The sequence below is a fragment of the Sceloporus undulatus genome, chromosome 4 (assembly GCF_019175285.1).
Source record: "Sceloporus undulatus isolate JIND9_A2432 ecotype Alabama chromosome 4, SceUnd_v1.1, whole genome shotgun sequence".
Classification (NCBI taxonomy): Eukaryota; Metazoa; Chordata; class Lepidosauria; order Squamata; family Phrynosomatidae; genus Sceloporus; species Sceloporus undulatus.
This window is the reverse complement of record NC_056525.1, coordinates 205,874,008-205,895,940: the sequence shown is the minus strand read 5'-3', so window position 1 is coordinate 205,895,940 and position 21,933 is coordinate 205,874,008. Positions and strand designations below refer to the sequence as shown.

General features: G+C 38.0%; 1 protein-coding gene across 1 annotated transcript in view; it reads right to left on the bottom strand.

The window, feature by feature from the left end:
• Nucleotides 1–21,933, bottom strand: part of C4H8orf34 (chromosome 4 C8orf34 homolog) — a 126,311-nt gene that overhangs the window by 86,831 nt on the left and 17,547 nt on the right. Inside the window, exons 2-4 of the mRNA XM_042464446.1 lie at nt 13,538–13,685; nt 11,194–11,346; nt 8,813–8,941 (exon numbers count right to left, since the gene is read on the bottom strand). Of these exons, the coding sequence (XP_042320380.1) occupies nt 8,813–8,941; nt 11,194–11,346; nt 13,538–13,685 (430 nt within the window). The remainder of the gene's footprint in view (nt 1–8,812; nt 8,942–11,193; nt 11,347–13,537; nt 13,686–21,933) is intronic.

Genomic DNA, 21,933 nt, shown 5'->3' with positions numbered 1-21,933 from the left:
AGAATATTTGTATTATATGTCCTACCTCTTCCAAGGATAGAAGCGGGATTGCCATTAAATAATACAATGCAATTGAACAGTCAATGAAAATCTAAACTGAATTATACATCCCTTAGTTCCTTAAAATCTCCAAACACAATTCATATACCATCATACTTAGAGGAGGGTCTAAATCATCACTCTATACCAAATCCGATGGGAAAGCCCGCTGGAAGAGATCTGTCTTTAGTGCCTTCTTAAAGGCATCTAAGGTAGTGATAAGATGGGCTCCCTCCGGCAGACTATCCATAATTTAGGGGCTGCAGCAGTGAATGCTCATGGGAAGTTGTGATTAATCGAGTATTACAGTTCCAACAAATCTTTCCCCAATGTTCGGAGTGTCTGGGGCGGATTATGTAGGGAGAGGCATTCCCGCAGGTAACTCGGGCCCGAGCCATGTACGGCTAAAGGTAATGACCAACACCTATATTGCACCCAGAAGATATCAGTTTAAGTTCTGTAGATCCATCCTGTGGAATCCTGGTTAAGTTTTACAGTGTCTTAGCCTTTCTGTCAGAGTACTAGTACCTCACAAAACTACGAATCCCAGGATTCTGTAGGGTGGAGCCATGGCAGTTATTTTAAACTACATTATTTCTACAGTGTAGATGAACTCTACAACAAGAACACAGGAACTATGAAACTTATTTAGAGCAGCAGTCCTAGAGGTTTTCTCAGAATGCTACTGACTGAGAAAGTGTCTGTGCATGTAAAGATTACTGTCACCAAATCAACATGGGCTTTGAGGCTGCAAAAACATGGAGGCGGGGGTTGCATGTAGTCTACTAGTTGCATGTTGCCTACTTTTCCATTCACTGGTACAATAGAACAGAGTGTCATACAACAGTTACAAAATATTGTGTGAACACGCCCAGGTGTGTCTTGGTTTTATTTATTTAAAAAGGCATTATTATTATTATTATTATTATTATTATTATTATTATTATATCAAACTGCATTATTTCTATAGTGCAGATGCACCCTTAGTGAGAAAATGCAGTTTTAGGAAAATGGAAGAGGATTTCCACTTCTGGCTGCAGGTTCTCTTGATGGAGGTGGGGAATACAGCCTGCAGTGGAATCCAGAAGGAAGAAACTGGCCCTTGAAGCCAACAGTGTTGTCCATTCCTGAATTCAGACAGAGTGTGCTTACAATTAACAGTAGTTTATAATCTTGACTTGTTTTCCTAAGCCATAGTTAACAAGGGTGACAGTTCTCAATTTGTATTTTGAGGCTACTTGAATATTGGAAGTAGCACACACACACACACACACACACACAGCACTTGCATTGGATGAAGTGAAGAGATGGATAAAACAGACAAATTCAAAACTTGCCCAGGATATTTTGCTTAACAGGAAACAGTAGAAAAAAGTCGAAGGCTTTCACAGCCAGCATCCATAGTTTTTGTGGGTTTTTTGGGCTATGAGGCCATGTTCTAGAAGAGCTTATTTTTGATGTTTTGCCAGCAGCTGTAGCTCTACAGACTAATGGATACTCCAGCTCAGACATCAGAAGGGCTGCCAGACCCAGAAAAAACCAGAAAAGTGAAGACAAACAACCACCCAAAGGGAAGGTATTTTTTACCATACAACAAAGGAGTCATAGACAGAACAGGGAAACTGGTGAGGAAACACAACCTCCAAATGGTCTACAAACCAACCAAGAAAATCCAGCAAATGCTGCATTCAGTGAAAGACAGGAGAGACCCTCTCATAGCTGCAGGAGTTTACTGAATACCGTGCAGCTGCGGACAAGTCTACATAGGGACCATCAAACACAGTGTGCAAACAAGAATCAAAGAACACGAGACACTGCAGACTGGGTCAGCCAGAAAAATTAGTAGTAGCAGAACACATTATAAACCATCTTGGGCATAAAATGCTATTTGAAAACACTGAAATTCTGGACCATGCCAACAACTATCAGGTCAGAATGCACAGGAAAGCCATTTAAATCTATAAACACCTGGACATTTTCAACAGGAAAGAAGAAACTCTTAAAGTAAACAAAGTTTGGCTACCAGTCCTGAAAAACACCAAAATCAGGACCCAGCAAATGCAAATTCAAACCACCCAGGGTGAGGGGGATTCCCAGCAAATAATGGATGATTAAATAAATGGATACCCTATAGGATCTGCCATTCAGCAACAGAATAATACACAGATTAATATGCAAATCACCTCCTCTCAACCAACAGTATATATACCCCACTCTCTTCCATTCCAGCATTCTCTGAAGATGCCAGCTACACCTGCTGGCAAAATGCAAGGAATAAACTCTTCTAGAACACGGCCTCGTAGCCTGCAAAACCCGCCCAAAAAAAAAAAACAGTAGAAAAAAGGATCAGAGCAATCTGTAGAGGATGGAGAACAAAGGGATGCAGAGGGAAAAGAGGAAGATAAATTTATTTCCAGTTCCCTCCTTTCCATCTGAGAATAGTTCTGGGAACAAAAAATCAATTGGAAGCAAGACAGCAATTTTCCCCCAACAGAGACTTACTGTACTGGTATAACAAGAACTGTTTACATTAGTTACTTAACAGTTTTACAGGCATGCTCAAGTTTTATTCCAAGTTTTATTCTGAAATTTTATTGAAGCCCTTCCTTCTAATACTTAGTATCCATTTTGTTGAGAGTGCAGACCGCAACCCCAGAAATCTCTGATAATAGCCCCTGAAGAAGGCCAATTATAAGATAATAAAGTTTGTGGCCCATGAACTGCACATGGGACCTCATTTCCTTTAACTCTTCTACTGTGAATACATGCTATCCAAGGTTTTTGTTGTTGTTGTTCAATTTTATTCTTTCACCAATGCTAAGATGGTGTTTAAAAAAATAATAAAAAAATGATGCAAAGGAATAAAAAGGAACAGAAGGTATCACTTCTTAAAGCATTGCAATAAGTAACAACAGTGAAATCAAATCTATCATGAATAAAGAAAATCGGTTGCTTCTTTTAAAAAAATCCAGACTGTGTACATTATTATCATGGTACATTATGCATTTGTTAAAATGCTCTAGAGAGACTTTTGTTACTTTTTGCTTAAAAGCTTTTCAAAACTGCATAAAATTGACCTATTTTTCAATCTATATTACTTCCTTTTATTGATGTTTGAAGTGAAAAAAAGCATACTGTCATACAGAGTACAGTAATCAACATTTTATGACCAGATCAATAGGTGAATAAAATGCTAGGTATTAATGGAACGTTTTCAATTTTCATTTACAAAGTACACACATATTGAACAAAATGTACTTGGCTTCCAGCACTTAGTCTGTTCATAATCCTGTAGAGATTAATTCAGAAATGAACACATATCCCTCCATATTTAGTTGTGGGGTGTTTGTAGAAATGAGAATAAAACTCTAGAGCTGAGGAAAGAGAGAACCATCCTACACAATCTCCATTTTGCACATATTGCAAGAAAAGCAGGCCTGGACACAAAAGAAGGAGGAGTGAAAATAGGAGGAAGGAATATCAACAATATAAGATATGCAGATGACACCACAGAACTAGCAGAAAATCTCAAAGACCTGAAACAACTACTAAGAAAGTTCAAGGAAGAAAGTGCAAAGGCAGACTTGCTGTTGAACATAAAGATAACAAAAATAATGACCACAACGAACCTACACAAATTTGAATCAGACAATGATGAAATAGAAATAGTAAACGAACTCTCATGCCTGGGATCAGACATTGATATAAATGGAGACTGAAGCCAGGAAATCAGAATAAAATTAAGAATGGGAAGGGCAGCTATGAAAGAACTAGAGAAGATCCTAAAATGCAAGGATATACAACTGTGCACAAAAGTTAGAATTGTATTCCCTATTATCATGTACGGTTGTGAGAGCTGGACAGTTAAGAGGGAGGAGAGGAGGAAAATCAACTCATTTGAGATGTGGTACTGGAGACAGCCAAAAAGACCAACAAATGGGTCCTGGAGCAGATCAAGTCAGAAATCTCCCTGGATTCCAAGATGACAAAACTCAGGTTGTCATACTTTGGACACATCATGACAAGGCATAAATCATTGGAAAAAACAATAATGTTAGGAAAGGTAGCAGGAAATAGAAAGAGAGGGCCACATGTGAGGTGGAGGGACTCTATTAAAGAGATCACAAGTATGACTTTGCAGGAACTGGACAGAGCAGTGGAACAGAGGGGGTCTTGGAAATGTCTCATCAGCAGGGTCGCTATGGTATGAAATCAACTCGAGGGCAGCTAACAATCACAAAAACAAACAAATTCAATTGCAGGTACCACTTGCATCATTTATTATTTTTAAATCTTTCCAGCCATAGTTTGAAAAGTTAACTCCCCCCCCCCCCCCCCCCCGAAGTTAAAATTTCAGAGCCAGTGGCAGCTGCAAATAGCTTATATGTGGTAACAGCCTTGAAAGGGTCTCAAATTACAATCCTAGCTTCTGCGACTGACTCATTATTTAACCAGGAGTATACTGGAACTCAGGAACAAGGGCAGAAATATTTTTTTAAAAACCTGCCTATTCTTCTTCATGGGCTTATTTGACTGTCTGCATCCATCTTCTCTTTGAGTCTAACTCAAATAAAAACTTATATGTAAGACCAAGATGTTTGTCTGAACACATTATCTTGAAACCAGAGATTACCAGAAAGCATTCCCATTTTAATCATTTATTTTTGCCTAACTGACCACAGAATGGTATCATCCTTTATTACCCAGTATTGAATCATCGTCAGTTAGCTATTCAGTTACTGACAGTGAAAGTACACTGATCAGACTCACTCTGGTTTCTGCTAGGCTCTACCATCTTGTTCTGATACACTAGTACCACACTATACGGTTATCCTTCCATATCCACAGATTCTGCCATGGATTCCACCATCCACAGCTTGAAAATACCCCCCCCCCCCCCTAAAAAATTAAAAAGCAAAGCTTGACTTTGCCATTTAATATAAGGGACATCATTTTACTACCTTAATGTATATAATGGGATTTGAGCATCCACAGATTTTGATATCCACAGAAGTTCCAGGAACCAAACCCTAGCAGATACACTATAACTATCTGCTAGCTTGCTCCTACAATCAACCATTCTGACAAAAAATGTGGAATAATGCATCTTATTGTAAACACACTATTTCTATATTCATAGCTTTTCCATATGCACAATGAAAGCACAGCAGAGGGAATAGGATCATCAGAATATGTTCTGTCTCAGCTTTCATTCACATACAAATGTAAAAATGTTAATATCATCTAAGTAGGACCTGGCTCCATCTATTCATTTCATGTGCTGCAAGGGTCTCTCACCATTCTGGCCAGGGAATGATTCTATAATTGACCAGGAATTTTATTTTATTTATCAAAATAGTTCCAAGTCTACATTGTTTAATTAGATGACAATCCTATACATATAATGTGTATGTGTGTGTGTGCATGTGTGCATGCGCTTCTATGCATGCACGTACACACACAATTAAAATTTTGTTGCTCAAGTCAGACCTGCATTATGCTGTGTAAGCAAACTACTTCTGCATACAACAGCCTCTGTTCTTACCCATCCTGAACAAACAACCTGGCTTATATTTAATCAATTATGCTGACCGACTTCAGTACTCCAATGTGGATACAAACTTCCATGCCACAACAGAATGGAGTCTTGCCTACTGACCTGACTATTTTTAATTGCAGCTTTCCATCTAAATTATACACACATTAATACATATACCACATTGTCCAGTTAATTAAAAAATACATTAGCGTTCTACATACTCTTTGCAATGGTGTATTGATCTGCTTTTCAGGTTCCCAGAGTCTGTGGAATCTTGTTCCACTGATGAGTAGCAAGCAGTTACTTTGCTAAGATATGCCATTATCAACAGTTTCTAGAGAAGATTTAAACCATAACTAATGTCAGGTGCTTTGTTACTCTTTGGAAATCAACAGTATAATATACAATTATTGGATTATTTATCTTTGATAGCCACATTTGTAGGACCATGATTCCCTTCTGTAAAACCATTTAAATACATCAATTCCTCCAATGTTATCTGTTACGCTTAAAATAAGAATTTTACATTAATGCATTTTGTTGGATTGCCAGCAGATGGCCCTACTGAAGACCTAATTTATGTATTTGCTGGATCAAACTATAGCTTCAACACACAATCACTAGGAAAAAATTGCCTTTCACAGGGAGACTTGATTAATAGAATAAACAGACCATGCAGAACTAGATTGGGTAAAGATTACTTCTGTAGCATTTACTTTAGAATTAGTTTTTTCTGCATTCAAATAATTTCAGCATCTCATCCCTTTCTGAAAGCAGTCAGATGCTGAGCCATTTACTAGCATGCAGTGTGTACAGTTGTTCAGCCAGCTCAACATCCACCTAACTATTGTATTTCAATCCATTCTATATCATCTTGTGAACAAGATATAATGCAAAATTCCATGAATTGCTTAGCTGAAACCACATGGGAGTTCTGTCCACAGAACTCCCATGATCTACCAAACTAAAAGTCACCATATGCACAGCCTGCTGTTCAGCTGTTATACCTAGCTGACATACCTACTTTCAGCCAGAGAAGGTCTGAAAAGATATGCCTCTGGCGTTCAAAGAGGCTTTATGAAAAACACTCTCTAATCACCAAACAGCTGTATTTATGAGAGCTGGGTATATAAACAGGTGGAGGATGCCAGGCCCATTGTCAGAGATTATCTGAGCTTCCTTGTGAAAGCACGCTTGATCCTGACCTCTCTTGTTTCCTGGATTGAAACCCTGCTCCTTGGATTGCTGGTTGCCTTGTCTCCCTGGACTTCTTGACCTTGGATTTGCCTACATGTCTCGTTACTCTCTGGAACCCTGGTCTTTGGAGCTCTGAAAACTCTCTTGGTTTGTGCTCCTGGACTCTCTTGCTTGCTTTGCTGGACTGCATTAAGTTTTGGACATTGTTTAGTGCTGTGTGTTGCTATCAGTCTTCTTGGCCGCTTTCCCAGAACATCGGCTTTCCCAGGACATCACATATGCCTTACCAATATCCCTTAGATCTTCATACTCTTTGAGACCCATTCAACTTTCCTTCAACCGGTATCCCTTACTACCAGATCTTCTCTTTAAAAGGTGTCCAAAGCAAAACTTCCCTTTTTCTTATTCAGTGTACTCATTCTGTTTACTCACTCCCTGGAAACAAAGAGGTTTTCTACAGAGCAAATCAAATATAACAAGATGTAACATGATTCTTACCTCCAGGCTGTTCTAGTGCAGCAATGTTTTATACTGAAGAGACAACGGGGGGGTGTGGTGTGTTACAAACCGGCACTTTGTGCTGGTCTGTAGGTGGAGCCATGGCGCAGCTCTGCATGTTGGACACCATGACTCTGCCCCCATCACGTCACGATGCCGTGCACCCTTCTGGATGGCACGTGGCATCATGACGCAGCCCTGATGCTACATCTAGATGATTCAGCACCTAAAGGATGTCACACACAGTTATGACGCCCTTTACAGGGTGCAAAAGGGACCCAGTTTTTCCAGGACCTTTTTGTGCTCTCCGGAACCCGGATCGGTGCTGCACCATGCAGTTGCTGTGGCACCGATCCAGCCACTAAAGGAGCAGCTAGATGCCACCCATTGTACAGCCCCAACATCTCTGATTTAAATTAATAAAAATTTAGAACATAATAGAGGTTGATAGACTAAGTTCAGTGTGTGTGTGTGTATGTGTACATACGTGTAATGCTACAAACTTGTCTCAATGACAGCTGTATAGAGGACACATTAGCAGGGAATTACCACAAAGCAATAAAATGTTGTGAAAAATTAAAATAAGTGGTCTGATACTTTTATCACTTTTACTGCCATTGCTTAGTGCTATGGAATTCTAGCAATCATAGTTTTGTAAGACATTTAGCCTTCCCTATCAAAAAGCTCTGGTGCCACAACAAACCATAAATCCCAGAATTTATGGCATTGAGCCATGGAGTTAAAGTGGTGCCAAAGTGTATTATTTCTGTAGTATGGATGTAGCCTGAATTGCAAAATAATCAGCAAGATTACCAAATAAATGTGCTCAAGATGAGGATTTCACTCTCAGTAGTTTGATTTTGCTTATTATACAAATGGACCAAAAAATACATCCATTGGGCTAAAGCCTACTGTTATGGCACGAACTGGCAGAGTAATGAAGATAAAGAAAGAAAATATAAAGTGTCTGCCCACTTAGTCTAATTCAATTATAGTGCACTGTAGTACCACTCAAGAGTAGGTGTCCACCATTCAATAAGTCATCTTAATTTATTACATTTCAGAAAACTATGGAAGCGTGGAAAATCACATTATATTTTCCTGGCAGGCATTCAATGGGAAGTGACTCTAAAGAAGTCAGCTGGATACTACAATAATACAATGAGTATTATATTATTAAATTAAAGGCATTCCTATAATTCTTGAAGCAGGCCTTCAGAGCACTTAGGATTGTCAACATTAGAATTCATATGGTCTGCAGTTTTTTTAAAAATGAAAAGCAAGCAGTGAAACTTCAAAAATTCTCAGTTGTTCTTCAAACACTTCAGTAAAATCAATACTTCTTTCAGCTGAGTTTAGCCTTGTTGTGTATAGCATTAATTATATTTTAAGTGAGTTTTAAAATATTAGGTTCAGTGGAGCTGGACCATAGGTACATTGCTTTCAATAGTTATTGTTAATCTGGACTGCTGCAGGTAAAAGAGGCCACGTACCCTTTTAGTATATGCTTGACACAGCATTCAGTATTAACTAACTTACTTCGAGAAAGATTCTCCAGGGCTTTTCCCAGCTTCTTACTTTCTTGAAGAATATGATTTAATTCATCAAAATCACGATGCTCTGATTTTGACCTCCAGTCCCATTTGGGATTTTCTATTGATCCTGGCACTGAAAAAAAAAGTAAAACACGACTTTTATGCCATGTTATCAAAATCTATAACAGCTTATATCAAAGACATAATAATCCCAAGTCTACTGAAGGCTTACATTTTTGCTTGATCAATATTTTATAGTATTAAAAAAATCAAACTCCTAGCTTAATTTCAGCTTTATGAACTGGACATCTTGAAAACTTGAATCATGTGGCGAGATTTGTCAAGATCCTTCCCAGAATGTCTGTCAACATCACCACTACAGATATGTTTTATGCCAGGTTCAGTATTTTTGGGAGATAGTGGCTCATCAGAATCATAACCAATACCTTCATAAGTGAGACCTGCACCTAAATGCAGTAATATGAAATGCTTTTTCTTTAAGGATACTCCATTCCTCATTCACTTTCTCTCAGTTTTCCACATATATACCCACTGCAGACACTCATAATTTTCTTACCACTAAATAAGATTTCCATGTGACTGTCTGGGGTTTGTTGGGGTATGGATGCCCCAAAATATATTAAATGTGTGCATGCACTATTAATTACACTGGCAATATAAAGCTGTTTAGTTACTATTGTAATATCGAGATGCAACACTACTGGCTATCTATGATTGGGGACTATTTTTTCTGCTCAGCATTCACTTGAATCAGGCCTCTTTCTGAAGCACAAAGCAACATAAAAAACTGTCCACCATGTAAGACAAGCCAATGCAGTGGCTTCTTCCCACACAGTGTGATATAGTAAAAATGAGACATGGCTCTTATACCTTTAATACCTCTGTGGAAGAGGAAATTTCAGAAGGGCTAGCTTTGCTATACAAACTACACCTGCAGAAATGTCCTCTTCCACACAAATAGTGTACAGGAGCTCTGTCCTCTTGTTCATGTGGTAACCCTATACCCATGACAGAATTTGCCCTCTGGAAACAGGGTCTTAGCGTTTAATGTAGCACCCTTGTTACCAAAGGGACAGAAAAGTCCAGCCTCTGAAATCCAGTATTTTAATTGTATTTTTCATCTATACATACAAGAATAATTTCATCAATGAAAATGGTACTAGTTCTACAACTTATCACTGTTATCAATATAATAATTACTTATGAATGGTTCAGGCTATTTACTACTACTTACTAATACTCATGACTTTCTCTGGGTCTTATATTCAACCATTTATTAAAATCAGTATGGAAGCTTTAGAATTCCCCTATAATATTACCTGAATTAGCATTATTTCTTACTCCAGAAATGGATAATACATGGCATGCTAAGCAAATACCATATATACTCAACTATAAGTCGACCTCATCTTTAAGTCGAGGGCAGGTTTTAGGGCCAAAATTATGGATTTTGAAATGACCCGTGGATAAGTTGAGGGTAAAACGTAGGGGCATATAACAAAAGATCTAAAAGATGAAGCAGTGGAAAACAATGCCAAATAACTTTCAAAATTCCAGTAGGTGTAGCTGTTTGTGCTCACACTAAAGGCTGTATGGATGAGAGAGCAGAGGAAGATTGCACACTTGCCTTTTATCAGGGGATAGTTCCTGTTTTTTTAATAAGAGTTAAAGTATAATACTTACATTGACCCATGGATAAGTCGACTAAAGTTTTTTGGGTCAAGTTATTGATTTATATTTCTAGACTTATACATTAGTATATACAGTAACTACAATGAACAAGATTTGCTATGGTTTATGTACGAAGTTACTTTAGCTTTTGCTCATTTTCTAATAACAATTGCTTGACTTGTGTAATAAAAATGTTCTTGCTCATTTTCCTGCTTCTGCTTTTTTTCCACATTGCACACAGTTCCTTGAAAGTGCTGCTTGTTTTGTCACCTAGCACATAAAAGTGGAAAATTAGCACATCTGTTTCACAAAGTGGAGTCAAAAGAAAGTCACAAGGAGAAGAAAATAACAGCACTGTTAAGAATCTGAACAGTACTCTATTTTTTTACTTTTAACACAACATAACACGTTTCATCACCTGGATGCGCTGAAAGGGAGGTAGTTGTGTGTACTAAGGATGTAAAGAATATTTGAAAATATATATAAGAGTACAGGAAACAAAAGAAATAACACAAATATGAGACTTGTGTATATTTTTAAGAAATTATTGAAACCATAACATCTATAAAAAGTAATCTATAACAAACTATCTTTTAGCCAAGAATCCTTGAGATTCACACATCTTTAAGAACAAAGATAATCCCCATTTAGATGTTTTTCAGCCTTTACAAACCACAAAATGGAAGAACTCACTCAGTTTCTTAAGTTTCTTACATGATTTCGATTCTGGTGATGGAGGAGAAATGTTGGATACAGCAAGGTCACTCTTTGACTTTTTAGGCTTCTTTGCATTTGTCTGCCAGGGTTTATCATAGCTTCTCAAATCCCTTCTTGTTCCCTTGTTTTCTGTGAAACAAAAATAATGTTGCATTTTCTTTTAAATGGTATATATTTCATTTTTTTTTTCAGAGATTTTTTTTACAAATTTTCTATGTAAAATAACCATAATAAAATTATAGAAACAGTATCAACCAACTGATGCACACTGTAGATATTATCAGGGTCTGATCAAAGAACAAAAGATCTCTCTATTATGAACAAGGGCTTATATTCCATGTTTTGCTTTTCATTGTTATTTCTCCTTTTGTGTGTGTGTGGGGGGGGGAGCTTCTCTTTTCCCCCAGAAAGACATAGCTTTGGGTGTTGATCAAAAAAGCCAATGTTGTACCAAACTGTATTTGAATAGTAGCATTTGGCTGGGCCAGCCCTACTATTAGACAGAATGAAGTAGCCACTCAGCAGCAGATGCTGGTGAGCAGTCAGGAGGACTGAGCTGCGATGAATGCCATTTGCCTTTTAATCTAGTTTAGTATTCCCTGGTATCAGTTTCAATGCAACATGCTCCCCAGTAACCAATGCTGGGATCAAATTCAACTACTAGTCATGTCCAGTTAACCAGAACTTTACTACTACTACAGTAATAATAATAATAATCATCATCATCATCATCATCATCATGATCAAAATTAACAACAACAATAAATGTTCAGGGTGATTAGCATAAAGGTAAAGGTAAAGGTTTCCCCTCTGACTTGATTGTCAGTTAATGTCTGACTGTAGGAGGTGGTGTTCATTTCATTACTATGCCAAGGGAGCCAGTGTTGTCAGAGACTCTGTGATCATATGGCCAGCATGACTGCACAAAACACTGTTACCTTCCCACCGAAGTGGTACCTGTTTATCTACAGTACTTGCACTTTTACATGCTTTCAAACTGCTAGATTGGCAGAACCTAGGACTAGTGAGGAGGAGAGCTCACTCTGTCACATGGCACTTGAGCTTCGAGCTGCTGACCTACTGATCTTGAGAGCATCAGCATCTCAACCGCTGAGCCACCCTGTCCCTCATGATTAGCATATACTTTAGAAAAAAAATACACATATTTTAATTTAAAATAATATTGTAACATTGAGAAGTTCCTATTTCTCAATTTATAGTCCTATAACTATAACTAACAAAGTAACAGTGTTTGCAAAGCAGAGCATTGTCCCTTCAATATGTTTTTAAATAAAGCAGGAGATAAAACCTTGTGTGCCACTGCAGCTGTCAACTAAGCATCATGTGACAGAATTCATCCAATCTCATCTGATTTTGGAAGATAAGCAGTGTCAGGTCTGCTTGGATAAGAGACCATCATGGAACATCAGGTAGACCAAGATAAGAATCTTGGCTGAAATCCTGGACAGCTTCTGATGTAACTCAGAGGTGACAATACAGGATTTCATGAATCAGTGGTCCTGTTTAGCATAAACAGTTTCCTATTTTCAGCTACTAAAATCCTGTAAGCCTTTCAGTGAACAAACCTAGAATGCTTTAGTTTTCTCTGAGATTCAAGATAGCAAGCACATTTAGAAATAAATATATGGTAAAGGAATATAAGTCCAAGTCTCTAGTTTACATACCAATTATATAAATTGAAGGTAGGAAAGTATGGCCTATAGGCTAAGTGAAGTCACCAGAACTGTGCCTCAGCTTCCCTCTTTAAAAAAGATTGTTCCGGTCACGCTCTACCCCTTGGAGTGGACAGCAATTTTGCCAGAAGTTTTGCCCTTAAAACTCTCTTACACCCAGAAGAGGGCTTTGTTTAATAAAGAAATAAAATTCAGCTTTTGGTTTACTTGCTTGTAAAATACTTCTGACCCCTCTTATGTTATTCCCTTTGCATAAATAGGAGACTACTGAAATAAAGTTAGATTTATCCCAATACAGGATGCTTAAGAATATTAGACAAGGAAACCAGAAAGAAAACACCACACAACCATAAAATTAATGAGGTGACCTGAAGATACCATGCACATTCAGCTAATTTCCATTGAAAAGTTATTATGCATAGAAAATGTGATAAACAAACATACAAACCCTGAGTTCCCTTAAGTAAATAATAAAATACAATAAACAAATAAACATTTTTGCATACAGTGCTAGCCCCAACTAGAACAACTCCATCAATTTAATAGTTCTAGTTGGGTTTAGTAGTTTGGAATTCTAGTTCATGCTCATTTAATATTTTACACTATGCTATTATTACTTTGCTTACCTGAAGTTTCACTTTCCGCCCACAGAGCAGCAGATCCAGACAATGTCCTCTGAAGCTGGCTATGACCACCTTGTTTGGACTGAAGGTGGTCAATCAGAAATGGGATTGGATGCTCAGGAGTCTCTGTTATCAGCTTGGTCATCAATTCCTTAAAAAACACCATGTCAAAGAAGTATTAAGTACATATTCTAAACTCATATTGTTTTGGTGGAAATAGGAAATGCAATAATAGTGGTCAGTAATCAGTGCTATTTTCATTGTTATTTCTTCTAATGCTTTGTTCATACAAACCTCAAAATTTCTAGCAAAATGACATGTCACAAAAGGCAGCCAAATCTATTTTCCATGGAAGACTGGTCCAAGTCCCTATGATGGACCAGGAGTATGGACTGGAGCTCTGTAGAGCTAGTTTTCCTTCAAAATAAAAGCATCAAGTTTTGGTCCTTTGGCTGCAGTTCTGTGTATGTGTATGCAAAAATGAACCCCATGGAATTCAGTATGAATTGCTTTGTGCAGAAATGCTCTACATTGCATCCACCCCCCCAAAAAAAAACCCAATATACCCTAATTAAAGAATATTATGGTTATAAAAATTTGAACAACTTTTAATGACAATTTTACACTACTACTTCTTTTAACAGAAATTTACCATATGGTAATTCTTCTGTCTTGGCTTGTTATAGTGAATGCCCCCCTAACAATGAGCTTAAGCTTCTATTCTTAGAGAGACCTGTATGCACAAATTAAATAGTTTTGGATTACAACTGCTAAGTTATGTCGATATTTTTGACCAAAGAGACATTGCTACATTGGATTCAGTAGCTCACTTTGTGGGATTGAAGATAATTTATGAGGATGTGTAATATACAGCAATATAAGTCCAAGTAATTGGGGTGGGTTGTTCTAGTTTTGTGAGCTTTAGAACACAGGCATATAAACACGCAAGATAAATGGTAACAAGGAGAGTGGTCATTAATCTTTGCCACCTTCATTGTGCTTAAAGGAGCAAATAAAAACCAGTGTGACTGCTGTATTGATTTATAACTTGCAACTAATTTACTATTCCTCTTGAGATCCTATTTTCTACATGGCTTGGAAATCAGACATATCATTGCCATTTATGCTCCTCCTCTGCTTTCTCACCTCTCCACAAAATCTGGTTTGGAGTCTCTCCCCCACACACACACACACACACCCCAGATCAGATTTTGAGGCTACAGGGGGAACAGAAAAGAGAGAAGCTGCTCAATCTGTAGGAAGGGCTGGCTGGATACACATCAATAACACTCATGCATTGTAGCACATTGTCAGCTCTTACCAGTTTATTCTCCTATAATTATTCTCCTGCTCGGCAATCTAAATTCTAATTCATAGGGGTAGGGGTTGTCTTTTCCTTATTTTAGTATACAAAAGTACACTGGTAGCACAAAAAAGCATGGATTCCTGCAGGTACACACTGATTTATTTCTCCTGAAGATTAGTATGCAGGCATGAATCAATATATAAATAAAACTATACAATCTGGCAAGCACAGAGGGAGATGTGTGACAGAGAAATTCACTTTATAAGTTTAACTGGGAGATCAACTGCTCTGTCTCCTTTTCTCTCCCTGAGAAACTCTATCCTGCCACTGCAAAGAGAAATGGAATAATGGAACCTCCTCTTTTGGCACAAGTCAGGGACATAGCCAGGATTTTGGGAAGTGGGGGTCCAGACTAAGTGCCACCATTATAATGGGGCTTGGGTACAGCAGCGCAGCAGCATGCACCATTCATTTTATCTAACGGAAGGGGGGTCCAGACCCCAAGAACACCCCCCCTTGGCTACGTCCCTGCACAAGTGATGGTCTGAACACAAATATGTTATTGAGTGTATTAGGAATCCTTGACAATTTTAACCTCACTGTTGTAGGAGACAATGACCATTCCTCTGTAGTATAGGTATATCTCAGTTAGCAAAGTAGATGTGTTCTTGGGCCACGTTCTTGCACCACAAAACAGTAGGGTAGTTTAACATGTTTCAGCAAACTTTTATGCAAAGCTAAACAATACACGTGTGAAATGAAACAATTAAGTCAAGTAAGCCTTGCATAAGTACACAAAAATATTTTTAACCTTCTAAAAATCACTTGAAAACATATTTCAAAATGCATCAGGCAAACTCCTAGATCTGTGCTTAAAATGCTGGGGAGGGGGGCTGGTCAGGCAAGCATATCTGCTTGCCTCTGTTTTCTCCACTTTGCTGTTCACTCATGCCCAGTAAGGGATTCTGGAGACAGTTGCGATTTATCTTGTTTGTTGGACGCAGGTACACCCAACTACAGCAAGATCAGTTGGCATAGAATCCCCATTCTTTCCCAGATCAAGCTTTCATTGCATTGTTTACTGAAGGCATGCTGCTACAAGTCTGTGTTTCTCCAGCCCTTCTTTACCACCACCACCACCACCACCACCACCACCCAAATCTAATGCTACATAAAACATCCAGCAACACAGAGAACAAGAAAGGAGAGGGGACAGGATGTGAAAAGACTTTGTAAAAAGGAATTTCCTTCTCAGAGGCTTTTTAACTGAGGTAAACTGGCATTGTTCAGTGATCAGAGTTCAGTTTCCCACTCAGCCATGAAAACTCACTGGGTGGTCTTGGGCAAGTCACATACTCTCAACTTTACAATAACAACTCAACAATAATAAATGCCTCTATATCCCCCATAATGGAATGTCCTGAAGTGTTGCAGATGAATTATTCTGCCCAGAAAAACATATGACCTTCTCCTACAAAAACCTCTTTACTGAACAGTAAGAAACAACTTGAAGGCACATAGCAACAACAGCAACAACAACAGAATAATTAGAGCAGGAACAGCAAATATTTCAGTCAGCATATCTAGTCAGAATATTTTAATCAGTACAGTGAGTGTACTCTGTGAGGTGTGACTGCAACAGACCATTCAGAATAACAAACTAATTGTAGCAACTAAACTGAAACACTGTATTGAAACCATATGCTTCATCCAACTAAGTAATCATGAACTGTTTGACAAACTGTTTAACAGATTCTTTTGTAACACATTCACCTGCTCTTTGATATCTATGTTATTATTAGATTGATGACAACTGGTGATAAAGTCAAGTACATCAGAGCTTATGGTGACAGCAGAAGTACAATCGGAGTTTTTATCTTTGGTGACTTTGGTGATCATAATAAGGGATCCAAACAACAAGGATTACAAAGGGGGTCACAAAGGAGATTATTAAAAGGGGTGACAGCAACCAATTAAGCTATAAAGCAGAAAACAGCATCAGCTTGGATAATTGTAAGGCTGCCCCACAGGTGGTGGACAGAAGTAGAATTTGAGGTGAAGAGTCACAAAGAAGAAGCCTGGGGACAAGAAGAGGTCCTCCTCAATGGATATGTCCAAAATAAAACAACCTCATTTTAGTCACTTGTGACAGTACAGGTTTCATTTGCTCTTCATTTGTTTTTTAGTGATCCATGATATCCATACAATTCTCCCACAGCATTATATTTTAAATGAATCTATCCTCTTCCTTTCTTCACTATCCAGCTTTCAAAACCATACATAGAAATCAGAAATACTATAGCCTGGAATCTTTTGACTTTGGTATTTTGTACTTTATACTTGTACATCTTTATACTTGAGGAATATATCTAATTCCTTTACTGCTGCCTTTCTGAGCCTCAGCCTTCTTCTGATTTTTTGACTACAGTCTCCATTTTGATTAGTGACTAAGCTGTTGTTGCTACTGTGTGTCTTCATCATTTCCGACTTAGGGAACCCTAACGCAGTGATGGTGAACCTTTTAGAGGCCGAGTGCCCAAACTGCAACCCCAAACCTACTTATTTATTGCAAACTGCCATGTCCCTCTGGCTTTCTAGTAACAAACTCTGGCAAACTCTGTGCTGGGGCGACGGCACATGTGTTCACAGAAAGGGCTCTGAGTGTCACTTCTGGCACGTGTGCCATAGGTTCGCCATCACTGCCCTAAGGTTTATGGAGACCCATGAGGTTTTCTTGGCAAATTTCTTCAGAGAGGGTTTGCCATTGCCATCCTCTTAGGCTGGGACAGTATGACTTGCCCAAGGTAATCCATGGATTTCCATGGCCAATCTGCCATTCAAACCTGGTCTCCAGAGTCATAGACCAATGCTCAGACCACATTGGTTCCAACAATTGATCTAGAAGCTGCATTTTCAGTTATTCCCCCCCCCCCAGACAATTTTTTTATTTTTTGCACACATAAGACACTGCACTGACATTTTCACTGTGTTACTTGTTTCAGCCCCAAGGAATAATTATTTCACTATTTGCTGGGCTTCTTGAGCCATGTAATGACTAGTAAGAAATTTATTATTTTTGCTAGGAGGGGTTGGTGATTCAATTTATGGACCCTTACATTTTTGTTTAATTCAGTGCACCTGTTATACATGAAGAAACTTGATGTTTAACATATGAATAAGTAAACAATTGTTTTTACTGAAAAGTATTGCTCTTGGGGAATACTAGTTTTTGCCCATAAAGCTGGCCCAAGAACAATTTTACATAAATTAAAAATAAATTATATGAAAACCTTACATATAGCACCCTCTCTTCCATACACATAAGCTTCACTTTTTATTTGACACATCTATAAACCATCTTCCAATAAAAGTAGCTCACAACACAGATTTAAAATACAATAAAGGAAAAATCAGTAACTATAGTTCTTTTAAAAAGACACAGAAAGACACAAGAGAGAACAGAGAACAAAGCCTAAATGTGTTTATCTTTGGAAGTGCCTGAATTGGAAGTTACTGAATTATGAACATGTAAATGTGTACTCATCTTTTATTTATAGGTTAAAAAAATCTCTGTATTGTTTATGTCATAAATGAATTATTTCTTTAAGAAGAATAATGTTGTTTTTTACTTTTAACGTTATGCCTTTTGTCAGAAGCAAAGATGTATCAGCACTTGTATAAAGTGATTACTGAGAGAGAGAAGTCTAGATAACATCTGCCCTTTTGTTTTTACCTTTATGTATCATTCTTAAGTATGTACTCAGCTTCCTTTTGGTTCCTTCTTACCTGATGATGTCACTTCCCCCTTCTTTTTCTTCCTTATGTCTGGGAAGGAACATCTGTGAGGAGCCAACCCCAACAACTGAGCTTGCAACTACATGAGAGCCAGCTTTTTTGGGCTCTTGCAACCACGTATGGGCCAACTTTTTTGTTCATCCCCTTTCCAATCCCAAGATGGATTTCCTGAGACAATAAATGTAAGTTTTCATTTTTAATCGTACAAGATCACCTTGTTTTTACCACAAGCTCATGTTACACTAGCCCCACCGCACTGTACACTTAATATACATACCAAATATTCCTACATGTTAAAGTACACACGGAAAAAGAAAGAGAGACACACATATTGCTAGTTGTTTTTCAACTTAGCATTCTATTAGCTGTTCAATGGAAGTCTATATTCTTCTACTCTTGTGATTGTTTTAGGGTACAGTTGAAACTCTCTCAATGGCCAATAAAAACAAATTAAGTTTTACCCATATCTATATATCTGTCAATCTGTAAATTAATAATGTGCTATTATACATGGAATAATCAGTTTAATTTGCTCTTTGGATACTTAATACACCATGTAAAAATTAAACATCTGTCAGGTTATCATTTCATTATTATTCCTTGTAGACAATATAAAATTGCCTTTTATGACCTTACTTTGAGAGCTGCCATAGCAAAGTTCTAATTTTACCTCAGGGGGATGCAGAACCATCCCACCTTCCTGGTAACCTGATTGATTTGCACAATGCTACACAATATATCAAAAGAAAAACAACAGCCACAGCACACAGTATCAGCATACAGCATCTCATAAGAACAGACCTGTAACTCCGTTAGCAGGTCTGTTGTTAGCTTCTCCCAACAACTATTTTAATGTAACATTTCAATGTTCCTTTGCCATTCAGTTCATTTATATAACCTTAAAGGATCATTAAAATTTTAGAAAGATGATTATGTAACATTATTTGTCTAAGATACCGAAAATATATAAATGACTAACTGGATATTTTTTACACTCAGTATACAAAATGTTCAATGTAATCTTTTTGCTCTCTGTCCATATCAACCTGGCAGCTTCCTTGCATCTGCTGTCATTAACCCAGGAACAATTTGTTTCTGGAGTCTTTACTTGCCAATTTATTATTCTGGATCTCTATTTAATGTTCATCAACAATACTTCTTCCTTGATTTTCCTCATCTGTGTCACTGAAACCTCCACCCACATCCTTTCAAAAGGTACTTATTATTTTCCAAATTGGCTTCTGAATTATCCTCTTTTACTGCATTCACAAATGTGACATTCTGAGTACTTTAATCCTGCCTCTTCTGTGGCATCAAGAATCTCAGTACAGGATTAGCAAATCCACACTTCCTTACAAAGACTTTACTTTTGCAAAGGACCCCATGCTCTCAGCATGCTTAGATGCTACTGAAATAAAATTCAAGATTTAACTTAGAATATAGTCACACACACCCTTTCAAATATAATAATCTGATTTGTTCTATTTATGATTTTTGTATTACTTTCTAGATAATGAAATGCAGCCTCCTAGCAGTGACAGTATAGGCATGGCACTCAATTGGATAGCTGAAATATGGGAAGCAAGTGCTTGGAAGCATAGCAATCTGTTGTAGCTGCTCCATTTGCACATGTGCCCATATGAAAGTACACACATACTTCATCTTTCTCTTTCAGGTTGGCAAGAGACACACATGCTCAGAATGACAAAGCCAGAGAAGACTATTATGTTTCACCAGTGAAGGACACAGTACTATATTATGGTCACTACCTCTACAGTATGTCCTTCTATTTCTATGAGAAGGAAAGAAGGAAGGAAAAGCCTGGTGTATTCCAATCCTTGTTTTCTTTTTTCCAGCTTTAAAGCAAGGACATTTTAAAAGACACCTGTCAGTTCTGGCTTCCAAATTAGAAAGCACCAAGGTAGCATAGCACAGCAGAAGCAGAACATAGAACGGGTGGCAGCTGCCAATTCTCTGGCTTCCAGAAGGTGAGTGACTGAAGGGAGCAGCCAAAGAGACAGCAAGGTTGCATGGGGAAAAGAGCAAACACAGAACAAGTGCTTGGTGAAGAACCTATAACTGCAACAACCCTGGCAGTTACAAAAGAGATGCTATTTTATGACATTCAGTTCTTCCTAGAAGCAAGTATCCAGCCTCAGAGCACCCTATTCTCTGGATGGCATGGAGGAGCACTAGCTGAAAATGCAGAAAGTTAAAAAACTGAACTGTTCCTCCAGTTATCCAAGAATGAATCTTCATAGTAATTACCAACTTCTCATTCCAACTAATATTATTCAACCTATGTTAAACACAACAGAAAAAAAGAAGATTTAATGTCATTTTAGATGTTGTAATCGTGTCAATAAAATTTATTCCTCCACCACCAAAAAATCTTACTGTATTTTTCCTGCCATAATTAAATCTTTAGGAAAACCCTTGGCAGATTCTTGACACTTATTTACAGAAATGTGAGACTAGAAAGTATGCCAAATAACATCATATAAACAAATTTCTGTCAGGTTTAGCTGCTTTTACAGGACATCAGAACAGCAGCCTATAGATCTGGTTTTATACTAGCAGCTGGACATAACTAGGTGTTATGACAGTTGCTTTTCTTTACAAATAAGCCATGCCATGCAAAGCCCAACATGGTTTGTTGCTTGTTGTTTAACTATTTGCCTATGGACTTATGTAGCATTCCTGTAGTTTCTTTGCTAACAGTGAAATTCTATGCATAGTTACTTGAAGGCAGGTTCAGCTATGCTCAGTGGAACTTCCTCCCAGGAAAGTATAAACAAGTTTAAAGTTTAAAAGCAAGATCATATACATATCCACACAGAAGTAAGTACAACTGAGTTAAATGAGGTTTATTTTCAGGTGGACATGGGATTGTAGACTAAGGATGATATGCTAGGTACATTTACAGTGGGGTAAGCATCAGTGAGCTCAACATAATTTATTTATAAGTAAGCATGCTAAATATTTCTCTGAATATCTTTTATTGACCATCTCTCAAACAACATTATGTCCATTAACTTTTAAAACCACAGCCACAATTTGTTCGTTCTTTCTCCACTCCTCCCTTTCTCTTTCTCTCTCTCTCTCTCTCTCAGACACAGGGGCTTTCTAAACGGCCTTTTGGGACGTCCTCCGGACGTCCCATTTTAAAAAAGGGGCATCTCTTATAGACGCCCCTGTGCCTATTACGGACTCTGTCCGTACAAGATGGTGCCGGCCTTTCTACATGGCCGGCGCCATCTTTACGCATCGGACGCACAGCGTCCAGACGCGTCGCGCC